General features: G+C 38.6%; 2 protein-coding genes across 8 annotated transcripts in view; one reads left to right on the top strand and one right to left on the bottom strand.

Annotated features, from left to right (window-relative positions):
* Window positions 1-23,453, top strand: part of VASN (vasorin) — a 347,445-nt gene that overhangs the window by 70,452 nt on the left and 253,540 nt on the right. The window lies entirely within an intron of this gene.
* Window positions 1-23,453, bottom strand: part of CREBBP (CREB binding protein) — a 98,880-nt gene that overhangs the window by 29,893 nt on the left and 45,534 nt on the right. For 3 of the 7 annotated variants that reach the window (XM_069809744.1, XM_069809746.1, XM_069809750.1), the window contains 13 exons: window positions 20,919-21,168; window positions 20,282-20,395; window positions 12,863-13,105; window positions 12,127-12,226; window positions 11,506-11,652; window positions 10,921-11,038; window positions 8,081-8,273; window positions 7,894-7,947; window positions 6,484-6,608; window positions 5,680-5,868; window positions 3,735-4,154; window positions 2,924-3,103; window positions 2,508-2,694 (listed from right to left, as the gene is read on the bottom strand). In XM_069809744.1, coding sequence (XP_069665845.1) covers window positions 2,508-2,694; window positions 2,924-3,103; window positions 3,735-4,154; window positions 5,680-5,868; window positions 6,484-6,608; window positions 7,894-7,947; window positions 8,081-8,273; window positions 10,921-11,038; window positions 11,506-11,652; window positions 12,127-12,226; window positions 12,863-13,105; window positions 20,282-20,395; window positions 20,919-21,168 — 2,320 coding nt within the window. The remainder of the gene's footprint in view (window positions 1-2,507; window positions 2,695-2,923; window positions 3,104-3,734; window positions 4,155-5,679; window positions 5,869-6,483; window positions 6,609-7,893; window positions 7,948-8,080; window positions 8,274-10,920; window positions 11,039-11,505; window positions 11,653-12,126; window positions 12,227-12,862; window positions 13,106-20,281; window positions 20,396-20,918; window positions 21,169-23,453) is intronic. The other 4 variants (XM_069809745.1, XM_069809748.1, XM_069809747.1 and 1 more) reach the window with 3 other exon arrangements.

Raw genomic sequence — 23,453 nt, 5'->3', positions numbered from 1 at the left:
CCCTTGTAGGTTTTGCATTATTATGTCTTATAAAGAAGGGAAGAAACCAGTAAAACTTATATTGAAGGTCATCAAACTAAGGCAGCTATCTACAATGAGAAGAGGAGACAGGAGCTACCCAAATGAGTATTATACCGTTTCTTTTGAGAAGACTGCAAGGGAAAAGGCAAGGAATCAAAACCCTTCCTTTCTTGCTTACGTTAGATTTGCAGAAAAAAAAGCAAACCCAAACCAAATCAAATCCTGAATTTGGAATGGTTCGGTTGCCCGTATTTATGAAGGCAAAACCTTGATAAGGAAGAAAAGCTTGCTGAAGGGGCGTCTGCAATTATCCAAAAAAGCTAAACTTCAAAAACTCAGGTGTAAGTGAACTGAGCAGACCAGTATCTCAGCAGTATCATCTTGGTCTGTTTTCTAGCCCATACAGTATTTCCATCACTTAAATCAGGTTACAGTCTAGTTATATTAAGTGAGCACAGTCAGGCCAATGGTGTTCAGTACACCTGGATGGGTGGTACAAACAGATGAGTTTCCAACTCCACAACATAAGCCACCTGTACCCAGAAAAACAATCCTCTGGTGTCCAGATGAATCTTTTCAAACATTAAGGTATCAGGCTCCAACTTGCTAAGTTATCTTATAGTATACACTCCATGACACTTCCAACCATGTGCCTTCCTTCCCCCTAGTAGCTGCAGCATGTATCTGCTATGTCCCAGGTTACTGTGGGGTACACCTCAGGGATCTGGCCACATGGGAAGGAAGAAGAGCTTCCAGATACTTCTGTAACCCATGCAAACTCCAGATGAGTCTCACAGGTAGTTTTAAAATATCATATAACCCTTAAGCAAACTTCACAGTATTTGCTCTTGAATACTTCTTGGTTTGTTTAGCATTTTAATACAAATGCTCTATTAAAGTTGGACAAACTACTTGGTGAGAAAATGTCACCATTTAAAACTGTGTATACAGTTGTACCTACCCATGGTGCACATGTATTATACTATAGGGTTACTTAGTGACACTATTTCCAAGATAAAATTGTGTTACTAAATGAGGTATTGGAAATACATAGTAACCCAGACTGAATCAGCAGAATAATTCCGCAAGAATCTTCCACTTTCAACCACTCCCCTCGATTAACTTGCAAGCACACTCCTTCTAACAAGCAGTGGTGATTCCTTCTGCTGGGAATATAACTGGTTTATAAATGCTAATAAGGTTTCCACTCCCTGTCTTACATTTTGTTTGAAACAGGCTCTGCCATTTAGTTCTGCAGCATACTCTCATTTGGCTGGCCCACTGTGCTACAAACTGAAAATACCATCTACAGGAAAATGTGTTTTATTATAAAAAGGTGTTTAGTAATTAAATGCAACCCCAAGCATATACAGGAGATCAAGATTCAAGCTGCATAAACTTTAAAACTTTATGATTCCTTGATCATATTCTGGAAAGCATGCACCCATAACATTCTCCTAATATAACTATATGCAGTTTCCTTTGCAAGGGCAGAAGAAAAAAAAGTAATGAAATGGATCATCACTTTCCCTTTTTTGACATTTGCAGCATGTTGAAAGTACCTCTGGTCAAAAACTAAAAACTAACCACAGAAAACAATCTTGAAAAAGCAGATGCTAAGAGACAGAGGTCTCTGAACAGCTAAGGTTTTCGAGTCCAAAAACTTAATCTTGCAGGCTCTCACAAAGTCTGCACTACAACTGGAGTAATTTATTTTTGTCTGTTTTAAGAATCTTACTCATTTACTTCTTACTAACCCAAGGCATGAAATCATTTGTATAAGTCCATTCAAGATCTGTAATGCCATCAAGTTTCCTTCTGGAAGAAATATACAGTACAGACACAGCCACATCTAAATCTATGCTAACGTTGTGTATTTACTTCAGAGACTACTGACCTAACTACTTCTGAGGAGAAAGCATTCAAATGAACATTACACTGACAACTACATAGGACTTTAAAAAATTTAAGTCTATTACAGCAGTCCAGCCTTGGAGGAATACAGATTCAGGAGAGGAGTCCAAGCACCTAATTCTCAGAGAAGTGAATGCTAAAACTCAGTATGAAGGCAGTATGTGCAGCCTCTAAGAGAAAAGCAAAGCAATGGATATTTTTGGTTACTGCGAGCACTCTTATCTACAATGACCTCCCCTGAAAGGGCACTGGCCAAGATGTACATGGAGAGATACATGTATATAATTTCTCCAACAATCACTGCCTTACTGTCTAGGTCCTTTTGGGCAGAAATTGGAATCTGCGAGAAGACTGCTAGGATCAAGACCACAATGATATGCTTTTCTCACCTGTGGTTCATGTAACATTAAAGGAATCCTACTTTCAAAAATAAGTTACAGAGTATTGATCTCCTAGAGCTCCATGTGCTGGAACACACCTGCAAAACAGACCTTCCAGCAGGAGCTGACTGTGGAAAACAAATGCTAGTAAAAACAAAGTACACAAGAAAAACTCAGTTTTCATACACATACTTTTTTTCCGTGGCTGAGAAGGTGATGTGGATTGTGAAGTGGTTCCATTAGTGCCGCTCTCCTCTTCCTCTTTAGCATCTACTTTTATTTCAGGCTTCTTTTCTTCTATTTCCATTGGCTCCTGTTTCAGTTCTGTTCCATCTGTTTCTTCTTTTGTTTGTGAAGATCCTTGTAAATCCTCCTCCACCTTAAGAAAGGATGCAATGAGATATACTATTACAACTGTGACCCAAACTTCAGTCATCAAAATATTAGTTTGAGATTGTCAAAGCACTCTCCATCCATGGCTTTCCTCAGGACAGTTACTTTCCAGTAACTACCCTCCTCTCGCCCCTTAGCTCACCAATTCAGATACATCATTAAGTGCTTTTATATCTATCACTGCTTTCAGTTAAGCTGTATAGAATCTCATTTACCTCAGTCTTAGCTTCCACTTGTGTCTCACTAGTCTCTGGCTCAGTTTCTTCAGTTTTAACTTCTGATTTGCTTTCTAGCATTGGTGCATCTGGTCCTAGTTGCTGGGAATTCGTATCAGCACTAGCAACTGAGGCAGGGGTGGGGACCCTGTTATCAATACTAGCTGCTGCCTGGGATAGCTGTTGTAAAAACAGTACAAAAGAAAGACACTGCATATATAGAAATATTTTCCTTTACTAAAAAATGAACAGCACAAAAGAGACATGAGATGATATGCTAAAACAGTGCAGAACATGGATACAGGAGCTCACTGTAGCCAAGTTTCAATATCACACATTTAATAACTCTGCTTTACAGAGGAGAAGCCAAGGAAGAATTCTGCCCCAAAAAGGCTTCTTTTACAGAGAAAACACCTGCCCAGTAAAACACTGTACATTCCTTGAAATGTGCATTCATCCTGACTGTATCTTAAGAGAAAAAAAATTTATGCAAATCTCATGATCAGAAAAGACCGATTCTGATTAAGGCCAAATATAATATTAGGCCTGTTATGCCTCATCTTTCTGCACACTGCTGCCATTTTTACTTTGAGCAGTTCAAAGTCATTCAATACGCCCCCCTCCTTCAAACAATGCTGAGAACATCTGAACGCACACATTTTTATACATCTCCATAATGAACCCTTTGGTCTAAAGTAGAAGCTACTGTTGACAGCTATGGGCTCTACACATTCACGACATGGTGCTATACATAGGGTGAACTCTTGTGGAATGCCACTACACGAGAAAAATGCAACTAGCTGGTACTTACTGGAGTGCCAGGTGGCTGTGCCTGCACAGATGTTGGCTGTTGCTGAGATGGCTGCGGGGTGGGCACAGATGGGGGTTGAACTGGGGTCTGAGGTTGCGGTGTGACTTGAGGCTGTGCTGCAGTCTGCCCTGTAGGTGTGCTTTGTGTCTGTGTCGCATTTGGAACAGAACCCGGTGTTGGCGTTGGCGTTTGTCCTGAAGATGAGACTGGTGTCGATGGCTGAGTGGGTGCTGCTGGCTGCGGAGGAGTCATTCCAGTTGGCGTTTGGTGCTGAATAGGTGGCATCCCAGCAGCAGTGGACACAGGAGGCGTAGTCTGATGTAGAGGTGGCTGGGTCACTGGTGGACATGGTAACTGTGCACTCTGCGGTCCTAGCATGTTCATGGAGTTGGGAAGAGCAGCACTGGGAACCTGCCCCTGCTAGAGAGAGAGAGAGGTTCTTTTATAGACATGTGACTCCAAAACTCCAGGAATCACATTTATCTTTTAAATCACAGCACTGAAGTCTTCTTTAAAAGTATACTGTAAGTCTAAATGTGAGATCAGCTATAAACAAATGCTGCTATTGCAAATTGCCATGCTCTAATTTCTCTCATCGTTTTCATCAGCTCTTAGTCAATGACCTTCCTCCTAGACCTAGATGTGCCATGCACGTCTTTTTACATTAATTCTACTGGCACAGACAGGGAATCCTCACGATCTCCAAGTAACACAGAAACCCACAGGCAGACAATCTCTAAATCATGTCATTAGCTGGGCAAAGGTCAGACTTCACATACAAAATGGTTTCGAGCAAATACACATTTTAGGCCAGGACTCTAGAGCAGCCCTGCTTTAGAAGACAGTTCAACACGTTTAATGCCTGCCCCATTGTGTAGTGCAAGACTTAAGAGGGGGTTTTTTGTGGGTTTTTTTGTGTTTGGTTTTTTTTTTTTTTTAAATTCTAATTAGACTACTCCAGATGCTTAAGAAAATTGTGGATCTGTTTTTCAGAGCAGCAACAATAAAGTATTCTGGATGCGCACAGAGTTTTAAACTATACATTTTACTAAAGATTGCATCAGATAGCTAATGATAAAAAAAGAATACTCTATCCTCAGATGTACCTCTTACTCTTAGAAATCTAAATCAATGAGTATTTTCCTGCAGATGAAGTTTCAAATTTAAAACATGCTTCTATATTGCCTCTACATAGTCAGTTTTATTGAACTAATTGCATTAGGGGAAAAAAAAAAAATGTTCACCACAAAGGTGGTCAAACAACTGAGCCAGGGCCCAAGACATTGTAGATGCTCCGTCCTGAACATAATCCAAACTTCACTTGACAGAACACTTCCTAACCCGATCTAAGTTATCTCTCATTTGAGGATGGGGCTGAACTAGAGAACTCTGGAGGTCTCAACTAACCTAAATTACTTGGACTCTGAGTTAAAAAAAAAAAAAAAAAAAAAAGCCTCTCCCTGTGCAAAAACATATCATAAGGACAGCTGCTACTTCACTGACTACTACTGTTAACAGAAAAATGTTACAGAAAAAAACACAACCAATTTTCTGTTCCAAAGTAGAGAGGTTAAAACAAACTTTAAAAGATCTTCCCCAACCACTTCACTGTAATTCTTGATTTAAAGTAAGCTACTAACATTCACACAAAGACAAAAGCAGATGCTTATAAAAGTCCCATGAACTAACTTGTGATACTCCCCTGAAAAATCTCATCAGCATACATTTTTTAGAATTTAAATCAGGAATTAGAGGGCATTGCCTCCCAGTTAGCATATATAGCTAGAGTATATAAAAGCTTATGGAGAAGGCAGATGTAACCCAGGATTCCCCAAAGACAGGGGTGACTACAATAAACAAGTGATATATAAATATAAATAAACGTACATAAATAAATTAGAAGAAAATAATTGAGAGTAAATAACTATTAGAAAATACATCTTACCTGTGCCACCCCGGCCTGGGCTGTTGATTGACCCATGCCCACATTGTTCACATTCATAGCCCCAGTGGATGCTGGAAACTGATTCTGGGGCAGGAATTGGTTCTGGGTAGGAGCCTGACCCATCATGTTGTTGGAATGAGCTCCCATCATGTTCTGTGGCTGAGGCATTCGAGAAGGAGACATTGCCATCTAAAAATGAATACCCAAATTAAAGATATTACCATTTAGTATTATGTAGCAAGACAAAGGAAAATAACCTCAATGTAATTGACCAAAAGATAGGCCAAAAAAATAAAAGGAAAACTGGCTTCAGTAAACCAAATGGAAGTGGGCATACATATATAACTTTAGCATTTGTTCCACAGTATTCATGAGAAAGTTATTTTTAAACAGGTAATATTCAAACGCTACTAAGATTGTTAAAACTCCCATTTTGTACTCTGAGCTAACAGAGATAATCAAGTGAAACTATTTTTGTTTTTCTAAAGAATCAAAACACATTTTCATGGAGAATAAAGAAGGTACATATACTGCAAAGACAGTTTCTGAAACAACTATGCTCTTCCACAGACTGTTGGAGATTATTGCATCTCTGGCATCTACCTCTCTAAAGATTTATCTATTTTTTTTTAAACACATAAATATTGAAAACAAACACCTTGATAAAGCCTGACAGACTCAGTACGTTTCCATGAAATTATCCTACAATTTACAGTACTACTCTATGACATGGCCTTTTCAGATCAGTGTTGATACTGCTAAATGTCAACCAATTTTGAGAACTTGGTAACAAGAAGTACGAACCGCAGGAACAGCGCCCATGTTGTTCATTTGTACAGGATGGTTCATTGGAGAAGCTGCACGGGGTCCCATGGGTGCTTGCGGCATCTGTACATTCCCTATGGACATGGGGTTAAACTGATTCATTCCTGCAAATGCACCCCCAAAACAACTCATTAGGAACAAGTCATAATTATGTATTTATACTCTACTATAAAATTCACATTTGTTATGACTAATGTTTGACTGCCCTCCACATTATCTTTTTCCTTTAACTTAATTCAAATTACTTGGCTTAAGAGACAAATCAGGATGCAAGAAATATTTAAAAGAATACCAGTTCGGGTGAAATGTAACTTTTGGTGTCTAAAATAATTGCAAAACATGAAGAGTGTGGATGATCTGTAAAGACAGGATGCTATTTGTAAGTAATACCTTGAGACAGGTTCTTAAAATCAGGTATTTGCCTTGAAACAGCAATGTCTTTATTCAGGCCTTGCTGAAATGTTTGAAGTAAATATGATAAAGATATATATTGCATATATGAAAGCAACTCCTAGCCTCAAATCAGGACAGAAGCTAACAATAAGCCTAGAAAGCTGTTGTGACTTTCATACAAAACATTTAATTCCTCCAAAACACCCAAACTTTTCTAACAGTAATAAATGTGTAAATAAATAATGATGGAGCTATACTTGCTATCACCTTTTTCTCCTATTGAAATGAATTTTAAAAGGATGTAACTTCTCAAAGACATTTCAAGACAAGTTTCAATTTACTACTAACACTCAATCAAGAAATAAAACAATTGGGGACACTTTTTTGGAGGAAGCTGAAGCACGTAAAAGTCATGGGTTTGTATTTTTCAGAAGAAAAAAACCCCAAAACCCAAAACCACACCAAACCAGAACACCAACACCCATGAGTCCACAGCAGCCTAAATCAGTGATGGCAAGCCATCAGTGATATGAACAAACTACAAGGCTTTTTTAGATGTACTTTGCATCAGAAACCAAGAAAGGATATAATTAGTTACACAGATTCTAGGACTAATGTGCTAAGTTTGCAGCTACAGGTGTATTTTTGGCTAATTAACTGATAAAAAAAAAAGCCAACATCCTCCGCCCCTCCCTGCTGTTACAGTGTTTTAACTCAGATTATCCACAGTATTCTTGCTTGCACTCTCTTCTTTTTGAAAGGACTGAATTACTCCCCAATTGCTAGCAAAGTACTGAGCACATACTCCCAGTTCTTAAGACAAGAACGCACTGAGACAGTTCCTGCCACAGAGCAACAACAAAGAATGATGCTTAAAAAAGACAGACCCGGTAGTTCCCCCCACCCAACTCCAAAAGAAAAACAGAAGGTCAGCTTTCCCCCCCTAACAATTATTTTGAACCCACAAACTGCTATTAGAGAGGAAAACATAGATACCTTGAGAAACCTGCATACGACTTATAGGCACGGTTGGCATGGACATAGGCCCATCTGCAACAGAACAGAAGAATGGTCAGCAACAATCAATTTAAAATACAAACTCAGGATTGGCATGAGAGCCCAAGGACACAAACTGTGCAGAGCTACAGCTGAAATGTAAAGCATCTCCTACAGGAGTACTTACTGGGTGGCCTCACGGGCTGTGCCTGTCCCATGGCAGCAGCCACCTGTGGGATACCAGGGGGCTGAGGTCCTGGGGTCTGTAAGGCTGGCTGATTTCCCAACATCCCTTGTTTATGTAGACGAGACCTCCGCTTCTCTTCTAGTTCCTTTTGTATCTTATATATTTTCTCTGCTAATAAATGATAGTACTCATCCTAAAAAAGAAAAAAATACTACTCAGCATCAAGTATAAGAAAGCAGCAACAGAACTCATGTAGTCACCTGTGTTTTTTTTTAAATGTATACACCTGTCTACTTAAATGGGAAATATTTCTTTTCAGATTTCTGTTAAATTGAGAGTCTCATCACTGCTTTCATGCAGAAAAGGAAAAACAAAGCTTCCAGAAAACACATATGATGGTTAGCCATAAAGCCAAGTCTTATATCTACCCTGAGTAGATTAGTAGACAAAGGAGAAGACTGTAGGTTTTCTGTTGCTTGGACAAAAAACAACAGGAAGCTGTGATTTAGTTTATAAGTGTTAATGATTTTTTAAGTGTTATTTTCATAATAAGCATTTCCACTAATCCACAGACAAAAGAAAAAGATGTCTCCAGCAACAGTTACATTGAATAAACTTCAGGAGACAGATGCTAAGGACAGATCAATTTTTACATAAAGAAAGGAATCGCTCTTTTCCTGAAGTCTGACTACCAACAGTCTTTGCAGGGAATAAACAGACAAAACCCCAAAGGAATTGAAGAAATCAGTGAAAAATAGTCCACAGGCAGAGACAACTAAACACTACATCTGTATGAGATGAAAAATCCATTTTACTCAATCCACATTGACAACAGATCAAATAAGACTGTCACAGTGCACAGCAAGGTAGACAATTTTGCTTGTCAGCAATTGCTGGACACACATCTGCCAAGTGCATGAGATTATGCAGCTGTTAAAGGAAAAAAACCCCCCATAAACCCTCAAGACTACATTTCTTTTGTGGGGTCACCTATGCTCTTAGAACCCAGTGCTACATGGAGCAAAGGTTGAGTGATACTTGTGCCACAATCATTTTGTCTTCATCCAATTTTCATCAAAACCAGAATTTGTTATTACAGTAGGATTGAGTTCATTTCAGAAAACTAATGAGACATATTCCTCACCAGCCATGTTAAGAAAGTCCAGTGTTGCAATATAAAGCTTTGGGTTTAGGTCACTTCCCTCCTCCAAATGTCTCAAAAAAATCCATCAGTGCAGACACTTTCTGCTGTCCAATTTAAAAGCAGTACAGCCCCTTCCCTCCTCTTGCTCAACACACTTCACCTGTAACTTCCTACTTGTAAATTTTATATTGTGCTACTCTCACACTGCAAAGATTCCTGAAAAAGGATGTGTTCACAAAGACAACATACTACTAAACCAATGTCAAACTGCTTACAATGATTCCTCATACCAATCTGCTTTTCAATGTCAAAGTAGAATGGATCCTCCTCAAAAAGGAAGCAATTCCACACAGCATTGTTAATACATTTTAAACTACTCCCTTCTTCCAAGTTTGTGGCTTGGAGCCAAATGTTAGATGAATTCCCTTAAGAGACTTCTGGCAATGAGGCTTTGACAGTTGTTTTAAGGGGTGAAGAAAAGATACTTCTCGATATTTATCTGGCATAGAGGTCAGAAGACATTTAATTTTATAACCAGAAGTGTACTATGCTCGTCCTTACTGAGAAGGTATTTAGATGCCTATCTATGTCTATGAAATCTTCATTCTCTCTGAAGTTGGTCTCTAAAGCTGCCAGGATGATCAAGGGTGATCATGCACAAGTCTCCCTTGCTAAACAACCTCTTGGTAGCCACAAGGAGAATATGATATTGTCACTGACCAACACTGACACAGCAGCAGCATTACAAGTATGGCCACTGCCTATCTGCCTCTAGGAAATAAAACTTGCATTCCACCTTCAGCTCTTCTGGGAGATGGTCTGAGAGGGGCAGACTAAGTGTTACTGTCTTACTGGATGACTATCACCTGAAATGCCACTAACTACTCTCTTTAGAGACTCCTACCTTACTTAAGAAAGGACCTCAAGATTCTCATCAGGTAAAATCTCACTAGCTATTATTACTGGCGCTACTAGCATTGTCTTTACCTGATGAAAACTTTCAGGGAGTGGTTCCTTTAGGGTATAATTACCACAGTGTCATAATGAAATAGTATGCTCCGCATATCAATGAACAGGGGTTTGCTCCCTCTGAGTAATAAAGATTTGAACTGACATCTCTTGCAGACAGAGCAAAAATCATGAACAAAAACAGGAATTCTGCCTTGTTTTCCATGCATAAGGACAAACACAGGCAAACTGACTACTTATTATGTTGAGACGTGAAACAGCTATGAGTTGTAGCCAAACTACTCTCGGTGCTGCTGAGTAGGAGTAATTCCAACAGTGCAGGTAAAAGTAAGCAGTATAACAGGACCGAGTCCTAGAGAAAACCTCCAATGGTAAAGAGGCGTTAAGTTAGTTTTAGAACTACTATTTACACAGACTTCAAAAAAGGAGAAAGTCAGTAAGGGAAAGCTGTGCTCCAATCTTCATGTGCATCAAACACACTTTCAGGAGGAATGAAAAAAGGGCTGGGACAATGTTGTCTAGTTTTCATGGAGCTCAGGGAGGTGAATTAGCTTGGAGTGACAATCAGAAAGCTTGGGACTATACAAACACTATCATAGACACAAAGTATGACTTTCATCATCAAGAGGACAGTGAAATGATTCTCTGTGGTTTTCATTATCCTCATAAGATTTGTGATACTACTGTTCTTTAACATATAGTGAATAGCTGGACTGAAGCAACATACCCTACTATTAGCAGACTCATACATATCTCCTTCCACTTTCCTGGCATAAGCCACCAAGTTCTCCATGCGGCGATCCTTCAGTGCTGCCGGATCAGGAGTGGGGAAGATGGCTTGGACACTACAAGAAAGGAGAAAGAATAAAAGAAAAATTCTTCAGAGGAAAAAAACAAATTCAATACAGCTTTATGATATTCACCCTGGACATTCCCTTATACATCAGATATGTAAAAGTGTATCAAAATTGTTTAAAAAAACCCAACAATATTGTACTATTTCTCACAAGATTAAAGCAAATCCAATGATGAAAAAAATGTGAGGTTTAACAGTCTAGCATCTAAATACTTGTTTACTACAGCAGAGCGAATTTACTAGCAATATAAACTAATTTCATACCCACTCCTTAATGAGCATGAAGAATGAACTGAAGAGAAGAGTTAAAGGTAACAGCTCATCCTCAGTGGCCTAGCATCAGATAACCACTACTGATAATTTTCTCAACAACTTTTCAGCTTAACAGTAGAAATAGTGTATTGAAATTCTTTAAAAAACATTCAGGAAAAATATGCAGTCTTGGTGAATACTTACAGTTTATGCACTAAATGATTGCGCAGGTCCTGAGTGACATGTTCATGCCATGCTTTCCTTACCCCGGTACTAGAAGGAGGCGCAGCTGTTGGCATTGAGCTGAGGTTTCCAACATTGCCAGAATTTGTGCCATCATTCATTAGTGGGCTAAAATTAAAAGAAAAGGGACTGTTACAGTACAAGAATGCAGAGTTTTGTTGTATGATTGATGCGTGAAGTAATTTTTGAGTAATTGCTTTCATCACTTCTAGCTATTGCATCTAACATACTCTAAGTGAAATTTTGATATCAAGAAATTGCAATGCCTAAAGCAGCAAAGCTCAGGAGTTTACAAGACACAGTATGAAGGATAAAGAATCACAACTGTTAAGGTATTCGTACACTTAAAAATACAAAATATTCTTCCTTTGGGAATTCACTTAGCACTACCAAATATTCTGGGGCTCTCTGGGGGGATAAAGTCGTAGATATAGAATTGAAATAGGAAAGAAGAGCGTAGTCATAGATATGACTGATCATTTCCATGCCAACACAATTACTTTTTAAAGCATGCTCTTTATTTACATTCATAAGTATGTAAATAAATGTTTAAATGAGCAAGAATGAAAATGTGTGCATTACTTATTTGTCCCAAGGGATGTTGGAAGAGCAGTTTCAGAAATTAGACTAGCTTGCTGGTCTGTTGTTATTCCTCCTGCGGGAAGGTTCATCTGGTTGGCTCCTTTGGGACAAAATTAAACATCATTGGTACCCAGCTCACAATTTTGACAGCAACATGGCAAAACTACACTTTACTGACCCAACTGTTTAACAAAAGAAACAGTGTATCAGATAAGTACTTTTATGATAATATCTGCTGTGGTGCATATACGTAACTACTTATGGAATCAAGTTACTTTCAGTCTGAACATTTTTTTTTTCCTACAAAAACTAGCCTATCAGAATTTAAAATTCATAAACTCTTAAGATTAGTTCAAGAAGCTAAAAAGAAGATAATACTAACAATTAAGTTCCAGAGAGAAATTAGCATTTGAGACAGAATTGTGTGCTAGAACAGGTGAAATACTTGTTAAACCAAAATCCTTCAGCAGTTCTGTCTAATCACCTCAGACAACAATAAGCTATGGACTATATTTTAAAAGGAACTAAAACTACTGCTATTTGGCAGAGGCAATATATTCAAAGCTTTCTAATATTCAAATGTAAATGCATGGTAGTGTTTATAAATAGTATAATTTTAAGTTATTAATCAACATGAACAGAAAGTCACTACTCTGATCAAGTGAAATACTAGACTATCCTAAACATTCAACAGTTCAGTTTAACACCTTAGTTTCTTGGTAATTTTTCCACCTACCCAATGCATTAATGGTCCTCATTTGCTGGTGAGCCTGAGGCTGTGCCGGCTGTTGGCCTTGTACCTGGGGCTGCAGCTGTGTTTGAGGCTGGTTGCCATATGGCAGTCCAAGAGCAGCGTAGGCTCGTTGCATGGAGCTGGGGTCAATTGGATTAGGATTACTTAGCGATGGAGTATTCTGCTGGCCTGTGCCAACAGAACCAATGGAATTTTGGATTCCACCAGCTGGAGACCCTAAAAGGGCTATAAAAAAGAAAGGATAAGAGAAAATGGAAAATCAATGAAGACAAACAATAAAACAAATCATGCCAAGAATCAACAGAACATGCATATAGTTATATGGTATATATTTTTCTGCCAAAGGACAGAACGACACCCGAGATGCCAAGTGGGGAAACTCAGCCTTTGATTCTACAGGACAGAAACCACCCTAGCAATTAATACATGCAGTCTAAAGAGAAGTGCTGTAAATTTTGGGTAGGTAAGCCCATAATTACTGTAATATACATAAAGTATAGGCTCCAATATAAAGCTAAATAGGATTTTCATGCTTGGGACAGTAGACTAAAGGGAGAAAAAAAAATTAATTCCTCTACTTCCCTCTTTCCCATCAAATCCCATTTTAGGTCAAAATATTTGGCTCCAGAACAGAGATCCTGAGTTCAGCAGAAATACTGTGTCCTTGGACACAAAGGTAATACTGAAGATCTGTTGGCAGAAATTTTCATTCCGAGCAGTCACTAGATGAATCCTCTGAAGGCCAAATTACCCTAAAACCCAAGTTATTCAGAGATATGAAAAGCCCTGATGGGTTTCAGATTGTACTGACAAAATCTAAAATAATTTGAAGAGTCAGAAAGGGGACGAGCCTGCCACAGGTTTTGGTAAACGATTTAGATAATAGTATTTAGGTATTCATTAATCTATATGACCACCACAACCACCCAACCTCTCTCACTGCACAGATGTATGGAAGAGTCATTTCCATTGTAGACAGGAAATGGAAACAACAGGGAAAAGTAGTTTTTACTAAACCCAGAAGTGAATAAAAATCTGCTTTCTGGTCCTCATTTTAGCTACCGTTCTAAGTAATAACATGTTCCACTGTGAATGACACATGGAGTATATCTTCACTATGGAGACACTGCATTTTGGTAACACTCTGGTAGAAGTAATACATACTTCACATTTTCCCCCTCAAGTAATTAAATATGTAATGTGCATTAAAAATTTTTGAGCTAAACATAGCAACAATAATAGCTTTTAATATAGGCAACAATAGCTGTTTTATTGAAATATTAGAAGCAGCACATGGTTCAAAAAAAAATAAAATCAGGAAAAAAAGCCTTCTGAGACATTAACAGCATTATCTAGGCTTTCTTAAATCCTTACCCACTATGGAAACTGAGAGAATCACTGAAAAAGATACACATGCTTTCAGCTTCCATCCAAGAGAAAACACACACATTACAGAGTCCAGACTTTTCCCTCTCCAGATGAGAATTCAATTTGATCTCATTTGCCAAAGAACTACAAATAAATATAGTCAGAGACTCCTCTCTCCAGGATAAGCAGCCCCACAGAAAACATCCTTTTTTTCCCCAAGGACAATCCACAGTAATTTCAATGCTGGGTTTACCATGGAAATTAGGCTTACATATGCTTACATTCTGTGGACACATTCATAATAACTTTTGAACTCACTGATCATTTCCAAGCAAGTTTAAAAATAAAGACAGAAGCTGACTGAGATCCTATCAGTTTCATTAAAAAAAAAAAAGCACATTAAAGAGCAACTGTATGAATTTCTTGTTGGACTTGCACATAGCACTATGGAATCACACAATCTAACAGAAAGATACCTTTACACTAGTGCAAGCCAGGAAACAGGAGGAAGTCTCTAGAAAGGTTAAGTAGCACAAAACTTGTGGCACCCTGGAATTCAAAAGGCTTCAGAGGCAAAGGATCTATTCAGGAGCTAATAAAAGTTCCAGCTTGTTAGAGAAAGAGGATGATATTTCTCTGGAAAAGTTACAACAAAAAAACCCCCACATGTTTTCAGTGTTGGCTCTAAATCAGAGGCACATACATCTCTGGAGATGGTAGAATGACCACAGGTGATGCTGAAGGCTGGTAACAGGAAAATGGCTTCTAGCCATCCCACTGAGGATGGCCAAGCATTTCACCATTCTCATGCTCTTCTGGGGAAAAAAGCTGGCCCTGATCTTCTGAGGACTGCAAGCTTGGCTTGAAGCTCACACTGAAGCTAAGGCAGAGCTTGGAGAAGTCAACCACCTCTTGCCCTTGGCTTTGGGCTGAGCTTTGACAGTAGTATTGGTTACTATGAAGCACAAGTTCAGCCTGTGTGTTAGAGCAGCTTTAGGTAGCACAATCCAGCCAATTCTAGAGAAGTCTACTTAAGCAAGATCAGATTTCCAGATCTCTATTTCTGCCCCAGACCAAAGGCTACGTATAAAAACTCAGTTTGGGTATTTGTCAGAGTTGACAGTCTGAATGTCACTTTAAAAGTGACAATATGGAGAGTGAGTCTATTCTAAATGAAAAAAGCCCCACTGTTTCTTCATAAAACTACTACCATTATTGCAAGGGGACAATGTATGAAGATCACTGTTTTGTCTTGCAGTTTGAAAAGACTAACGATATCTCCAAGAAGTTCCACATGTGGGCACATACCTGTTCAAGCAGGCAAAACTCACTAAAGCTGGTAAACAGCCAAATGTTACTTCAAGACTTCAAACTGAAGTATTACTATTAGGGGACAGACTACAATCTTACAGGAGCAGTACACTTCCAACACGGAAGTGAGTGGCTCCGGCTATTTAGTCTCAGCTTTTCTATACTTTGTAACTCAGTTAAATTTCCATACTGGACAGATCAAGTGCAAATGCAGTCCTTTCTGTGGCAGATACCATAGGAAATCAAGTCAATTAAAATAAATACAGCACTGAAACAAACACGAGTTATCACATTAGGCCACTGCTACATGAAGCAATGTCTACTGTGATTTTTTTTATTAACTGATGCTTCAGACATTGATGAGCTCATGACAGAAGCTAGAAATGTGAAGACAACTCTGTACAGGACTGTTCACATTCTAAATGCTTTAAAGACAACTGAGCTCCATATGTCTCACTGATAAAGTCACATGTTTTTATGTATCTTAAGAGTGGAAGTTCAAACAAGCAGAAGTTAAGCAGCCCCAGAACTTCCTGAACAGTCCTGATCAGGCCCGCTTAGGCATATGCATTAGGATGTAATCTGAATGATCAAACACTATCTCGTCTACAGGATTCCTGTTTCAGTGTGCAAAGTCGATAATGCTGCCTTAATGAAACTGCATTCATGTCTTCTAGAGGGGAACCGCTCTGCCCCTCCAGCTGATCAGAATTTATTCTAAACACAGACTCCTAATGCTATTTTAAGTATGAACACCCTCTCTAACCCGATCACCCCAGTGAAAGCAACATGCTAATCCATGTGAGAAGTCTGATTTAAGTTTTTCATTTTGTTTCCAAATTCTGTAATTCAGACTTGTTCAGCAGTATTCAAATGCTCTGTCCTGAAGCTCCTCACTCTGCTCGTTACATCTGTCCTAGGGGCTGGAGCAAAAATTCTGCTAGTAACCTTGACTTACCTCAGCACAAGCCTGTCCTGCAACGATCATTTAATTAAAGGCTGTATCATGAATCAGATCATGGGGTAAGTAAAGATTTTATGAGCAGCTTAAAGGTAGGAAGTGTCAGTATTAAACTTCACCACGAATGCCATTTTAATATTTATTTAAAGTTAAGCATTAAGCTAAAAGCCTTCACAGTATAGCATCGTATTAGTCAATGACTGGAACTTCCTAATCTGTGGGCTAACCATCTATCATGTGGCTCAGTGGAATAACTGATAGCTGGTAGATGACTATTATGTATGATTTCCAGCACTTGAAAAAATAACAAACCCACAACTTTTTTTTGGTAGATTTTACAGACAGTTACTAACAGTAAGACTTCAGCAAACTGGATTTCATTTCCAGTTTTCACAGGAAACGGGCTCTAGTGAAGAAGTTGCTGCCTACTCTTTCCGAGAACATTTCCTTGTGCACCAATGTGCTCCTTCCTTCTCTACAAAGGGTTAGTTCCCAAATGCTCTACATCCCGGTCTTTCATGTTCTGCCCATATTCAATAACCTACTCCCTCAGCCAGCTAGCTCCTAGTACCTATTTCCATTTCCCTCATCAGATTCCCACCCTTCATCCCTGAGTCCACACACTAAGGAATTTCTGGCCCAGTCTTCTTTAAAATCATATTTTTAGAGTAAATCTGAGATGACTAATCTTCATCTTTCTCAATACAGCTTTTTCCTCTCTGCATTTTATTTATAATTTTCCTACAAGGAAAAATAAAGGGGAGACTAGCTCTGTGTTCACAACTCCACCTTCCAGTCTGAGCAGGGATCCCAAAGGTTTTCTAGAGTCCCCTGATCATGGAATGAAGCTCATCAAGCATAAGGATGGCCCAGGTCATAATAAACAGTGAGCACAGCACACTTATCACCACCTGTAGGGCTGCAAGGGGAAGCATAGCCAGTAGCTGCTTGGTGGCACAATACACACCTGCCCAGGCCAGAAACATGAGAATTAATAAGCTCAAACATGTGCATGACAAGATGAATCTTCAGAAAAATAACTGTTATCATAGAGCTATAAAACTAGGAAATATACCAACAGCTGTTTGCAAGAGTTTATAACTCAAACTGTGGTGGGCTCAGTGGGGAGCAAGAAGTACTGCCTAACAAAAACAACCCTCCAACCCCAAAACTTTTCAACCAAATTTCGTTATTTCAAAACACAGGAGTCACTGGCCTATTCAAAAGAAAAGCTTCATGTTTTAGCATGTGCAAAATAACACTTGTTCTGCAGTTTACCCCTATCCCCCAGAGGTACACATGGTATACACAGTAAGAGACATGTGGAACAGAAAGAATTTTAAATTTGTCCCAACATGTACTATTAATAAGTCATGTTACCATCAACAATTACAATAAAAGTTAGTTCAAGATTACTTAGGGAAAAAAAAAAGTGCTACACAAATGAAACCTGGCACAGATGTTCCTTGCAAAGAATCTAAACACTACAACATGGAGTAAGACACCTGTAAAGAACTAGCTCCGTGGTAATAACCTAAACCCCGGGACTTTTTGCAGCATGAAAATTCCCCAAGGGGTAGGAATAGATAGCTACAAAGAGCACATGAACCACTGCGCATGGGAAGGGTGGAAGTAAGCCACCCTATCGCAATGTTTCAGAAGTGCTGAACTGCAGAACTTTCTAGAAGATTGTCACACTTTGAAGAAGCTGCTTGAAAGCCCAGCACTGATACAACAGGACTCAAAGTAACAACGGTGAAACAGGCATGAGCACAGGAAGGAAGATTCCAGGACTCAAAATTCTTTAATGACCATCAAATGGTCATTCATTCTGTAAGGACAACAGCCTGACAAAAGTAATGAGGGTCACTATACTTCTCATTTCTTTTTCCTTTTCTAAACATTCTCCTCATATTCTGCCATATGCAGACTCCCTCCTCCCCTCGATTTAGTAGATGCTATGATTATTTTTTCCTAGGAGAGCCAACATTTTCTTCAAGTCTTAAACAAACTTAGCTTAGGTTAGTTTTCACCAGATCAGGCACAGTGTTTTCAAATGCATGCATTAATGTAAATCATTTCAAAAACATTTTTGAACACCTAAAAAGGGGTATCCTTTATAATACATCTAAACAAGATTTTTAGTGTTCATCTTCTACTTTCAAATAAACCATGAGGTGTTATGTGTATGACTCAGACAAAATTCAGAACAAAGAACCTTGCACCTCAGCATATTAAACCACAAATTTTCATGGTTACTATCACTGGATTATTGATTAATTGAATAGAAGAAGGAGATTTCATATTTATCTCCCCCACATGCAACAAGAGAGCCAAAATCTACACTTATTATAATTCTGTTGCATTCAGACAACATCCTATTTGATCCTATAACAAAATTATTTTTAAGGACTGTTTTTGTTCAAGTGCCTTCTCTTCTGATAAGTTGTATGAATGACATAAAAACAAATACTGCACAAAGTACTTTTCTACAGCAGCTTGTATTGAAAAAAACAATTCTGTTGTGCTAGATGTTGTTAGCACTTTGATAACAACTGTGTAATAAGGATGTTATGCACAAATGGACCATGTCATATTAAAAAGCAAAGCTTTCAACACATTTTTCAAAGGCCAAACATAATTAATCACTTGCAACAAATCACTACTTTCAAAACAAAAGACATATCTTGTTTACCAAGGAGAAGTTTGGTAAAATGAAAACAAAATCCTTAGCTCCAAGTAGCTCTATATTTATAATTGATTCAATTTTGGAGGGGAACAAAACCAAACCTCTTGAAACCATAATGAAAGCATGCTCAATGGATAATTTGGACAGTCTTATCAGCTACTCTCTCCTCTGCCTTTATCTCACCTAACCTAGGAGCTCTTCTCTATTCTCCAAGGTTTACTATTGTTTCTCACTGCAGTCTCAGTCTAAATGGAAAAATGCTTCCAAAATGATTCAAAGGTACAAGCTTCACAAGTCCTCCAGCTATTTTCCACTTCTTAACCCTTATTTAAATATACTTAGGCACAACATTACTTAGATTTCTAGAACTGCTACATCTATGCTGTAAAATGTTCTACCTTGGCATCTTTTCAAAGGATTTGATGAGAAGCAAGCCTATCAACACAAGTTCAGTATTTTCTGTTTCAGAGCAAGAGGGAAGAAATACACTAGAAATTGACTGCCCCCAAGCATCAGTAATAGCTAAACTATTATAAAAAACAGCATGGCCAAAACCACTATGATTTGCAGAACTTCAGCTAGTCTATACCAGCATTAAACACACTTAATTATTAAGACACCCAGATCAGATCTTTCTGTGCACAAGAATTTTTTTTTTCCCCAAACATTTTTGATTATTCTTAATCACTAGCATGTTGATTTAAGTTGTTTCTAGCAGTAAGACAAATAATGCAGTAGCTTATATCTTCCTCAAAACCCTACCTATATCCAAAACTGCATTATAACTGGAATCTATTGACCTTCACAATAAAACACCAGTTAGAAGTTGCCACACCCTTTAAAAATGGATATGCACTTGATCTGAGACTTTCCCTTTTCGATTATTGTGTATTTAAGTAATAAATTGCATTCAATGATCAGAAAGGAGAATCCACTAGTATATTCATCCTTATACAAGATTATTAAACAGCTATTAAATTTAAACTGTCAAGTTTATTCCTACACTGCACATTTCATCAACTTTATTTTAACACTATCATTCCATTGTGACAGCAGTAAAACAACTACTTACGTTGTTGATTTCTTTTGTCACTGGCATTTTTCAAAGGAAGGCACACAGGACAGTCGTGCCGAGTACAATTCTTCCAGTGGGAGATGATTTGTCTTGAAGATGCACAATGAGCAACTGTAATGAGGAAAAGCAATAGAATTAAGGTCACTCCTTGGTTAACTGGTTCTGAATTAACTCATTTTTTAGAGCAACTGTATTCTTTCTCCTTTACAAGCAATACTGTACATAACTAAACACAGCTAAACGCAACTAAAATTTTTTGGGATCCACCAATGCCACAACAAATGAAGGAAATTAGTATTAAAATCTAAGACAAAGACATAGTAGATATTACACCCTCTTTATACAGCAACGGAGACAAGAAAGACGCTTGCAAGGCTGCTTTGGTACCATCCTACTTCTAAAGGGCAAATATTGCGTTCTGTTTTCTAAGCTGACAACTGCGGAGAGATCAGAAATGGAAACTGGGCAAAGGTAATGAAAAAGGGAGCAGCTGTTTTAATTAAAGAACCAGTTTTGGTACTTGTTTGTGCCAGGTATAAGGATCTTCTTGACAAGAAGAGAAACACTGCTGACAAATATGCAGGAAACCTTACACAGCTCATTTGCAAGAGTACCTTCAGCAACGTGTTCTCACCTTGACAGGCCTTCCCAGCTTGACAGTGTGTCATGTGGTTGAGGACGTTTTTCATGGTTCGACAGTGCGGGAGAGCGCAGGCCCGCACCTCTCCATTTGCTTGCTCACGTCTCTGACATTTGTGAGCGTGAAGCAGCAAAACCAACTGCTGCTGGATCAGTTTGCGCTTCTCTGGATCCGCTGTTGGTCCAGTTGCCATTGCCTGCGTTGGTACTATTCCCACTTGTTGTACTTGGGTTTGCATCTGGGACTGAGAGAACAGATAGTTTAGCATGGCATTTGCAAGTCTCAATTCTTATCTTAATCTTGTGTAATAATTTGAGTATCACAAGACTATTTGCCAAGCATTCTGCTACGACTGGCTACAAGGATTATTATGCCAGTCTCTGTAGCATTCTCAAACATTTCTATTCTAACCTTGGAACAGCAAAAATGTATTGAGAGGTTCCTCTTAAGATATTTACAAACAATAGTTTAAGTAACAAACCATCCAAAATCTTTTGTTTATTAGACAGATCATAATTCCAACAGGAATGAGCTCTTATCACACTTGGAGGTGGAATTCAAGTCTGTTTAGTACTATATTTGCATATTATAGGTTTTATACACTTCAATCCTAGTTTCTTGTCCCCAACAGAAAGACCAGTCCAATGGGAGAAGACAGTCAAAATTATATGACTGTCTCTATTTATTACACTAAAAGGTAGAACTGATTTTCCAAGCCTAAATTAGCCTTCTCACAAGCGAGTGCTGATATTCCTTTCATAGAGAAAATTTCCAAGGTAAGATGTATACAGTCTTCTCCCATAAAGGGCCACCTAGATCTGGATTGCATTATGTCTACTGAACTGGAGTTAACCACAGCATGACGCTAGCTTGTATCAGCTTGTAAAATCCTATCCATTTCCAGCATCCATTCTTTATGGACACACTTCTGTACCAATGCCTGAGCCCTGCCTGACAGAGCCTGCATACCCACAGAGATCTTCAGTCTAAGACATAGCTTGTAACAGTGCAGAAGAGAAATAGCTTCCTTAACATGTCATTTCTTCAGCACAGATTTAGAAGCCATTCTACTACCTTCCTGAACCTCTGAAGGACAACAAATGTAGAAACCTGATTTTCAAAATTAAACACATCCACAGCCTACAACAGTGCTTAAATACCTGTGATTTGCAGCCTGAATTAATCTCATAGACAAACATGAAACTGTCCCAAGAATCACTTTGATTATGCACTGTAAATACAGGTTACCACAGGAAAGCTCACCAACTTCTAAGCTACCTAAGGAAAACCAGCCATTAAAACCACTTATAAATAGAATATAGGAAGAACAAGATTATATGGGGGAGATACAGAGGAAATAGTTCAGTGCTGTCTACAGAACTACTGACCAAAGCCTGCTTATTACATTTAAGGAAAATCACACTTCAGTGACAGAATGCACCATTTGTAGCCTGCTCTAGTTTTGACCTTTGAGAAGGACTCCCCCAAAAATTCTACAGTGTACAAAACAGAGCACGTAAAAGCAAAAAACCTCATATTCTTAGGTCAACAAAAGGTTCCCTGGCACAAGTTCCCACTACTCCAGCAGCAAGATTTGTCCTCAGCTTTGCTACCTGCACATCAGGTTTTAAAGAGCTAGTTTTTCTTCCAGAGAACGTAGCACACACAAGATCAAGCAGAAAACACAATGACTGCTATTTGATGGAGGAGGTGGGGACTCTGCCACTGAAAATTATTACAGTAAGTCTTAAACAAAGAGGAACTGCTGCATCTGTTTGTCTTGAGCTTGCAATAAAAAGAACAATAAAAGGAAAGAGGGTGAAAGAAACCCATCCACTTATGCTCCCAGTGCATGCAGCTGAAATTAAGTCTTCCATTTCTTCTGTGAACAAATCCACAAGAGCAGACAGGTTTTGCTGAAACAATTCTTGGGTCACAAATAGGAAACAATTAGTTCAGCCAATCTGCAGAAAAATACAGAGACCATGCCAAAGAAAATCTTGTTGGAAGTGATGTTTTCATCCCAGTCAAAGAATTGTTTCCCAAGCCAAAGTTCTCCTTTTTTTACTACCCTACCAGTTAACAGACATGACTGCAGCTGTATCAACACAGATGCCCTGACCCAAAAGGATTTCTTGAAGATCAAATAACAAAAAAAAAGCAGAATCGTGAAGTATCAGTAGTTAGAAGAACAAGCAGTCTCAGTCCAGATGAGAGTGTCTGCAGGTAGGCACAAAGAAAGAACTCAGAATATTGCCTAAGCTCTACAGAGTTATGTTGGTCATTATTCCAACCTTGTGAAATCCTAAACCTGCAAATATAACAAATGATCTTTCCACCATCTATCTTACTTTCAGGACCGTCGACTATTTGAGGAAGTTGATCTCTTCCCTGTTAGTTTGTCTTTTAAGAACAGCAGTCTGCAGGACCAGTTCAAAGCCGGGGATATGCTAGTGCACTGCAGTCACGCCAAAGGTGCGTAAATCCTCTATCAACCACAGAAATCATTCCACTCCAGAACAAGCAGGA

Source organism: Haliaeetus albicilla, chromosome 22 (assembly GCF_947461875.1).
Source record: "Haliaeetus albicilla chromosome 22, bHalAlb1.1, whole genome shotgun sequence".
NCBI classification, from domain to species: Eukaryota; Metazoa; Chordata; class Aves; order Accipitriformes; family Accipitridae; genus Haliaeetus; species Haliaeetus albicilla.
The sequence above is the reverse complement of the archived record's forward strand: the minus strand, read 5'-3'. Positions and strand labels throughout refer to the sequence as shown.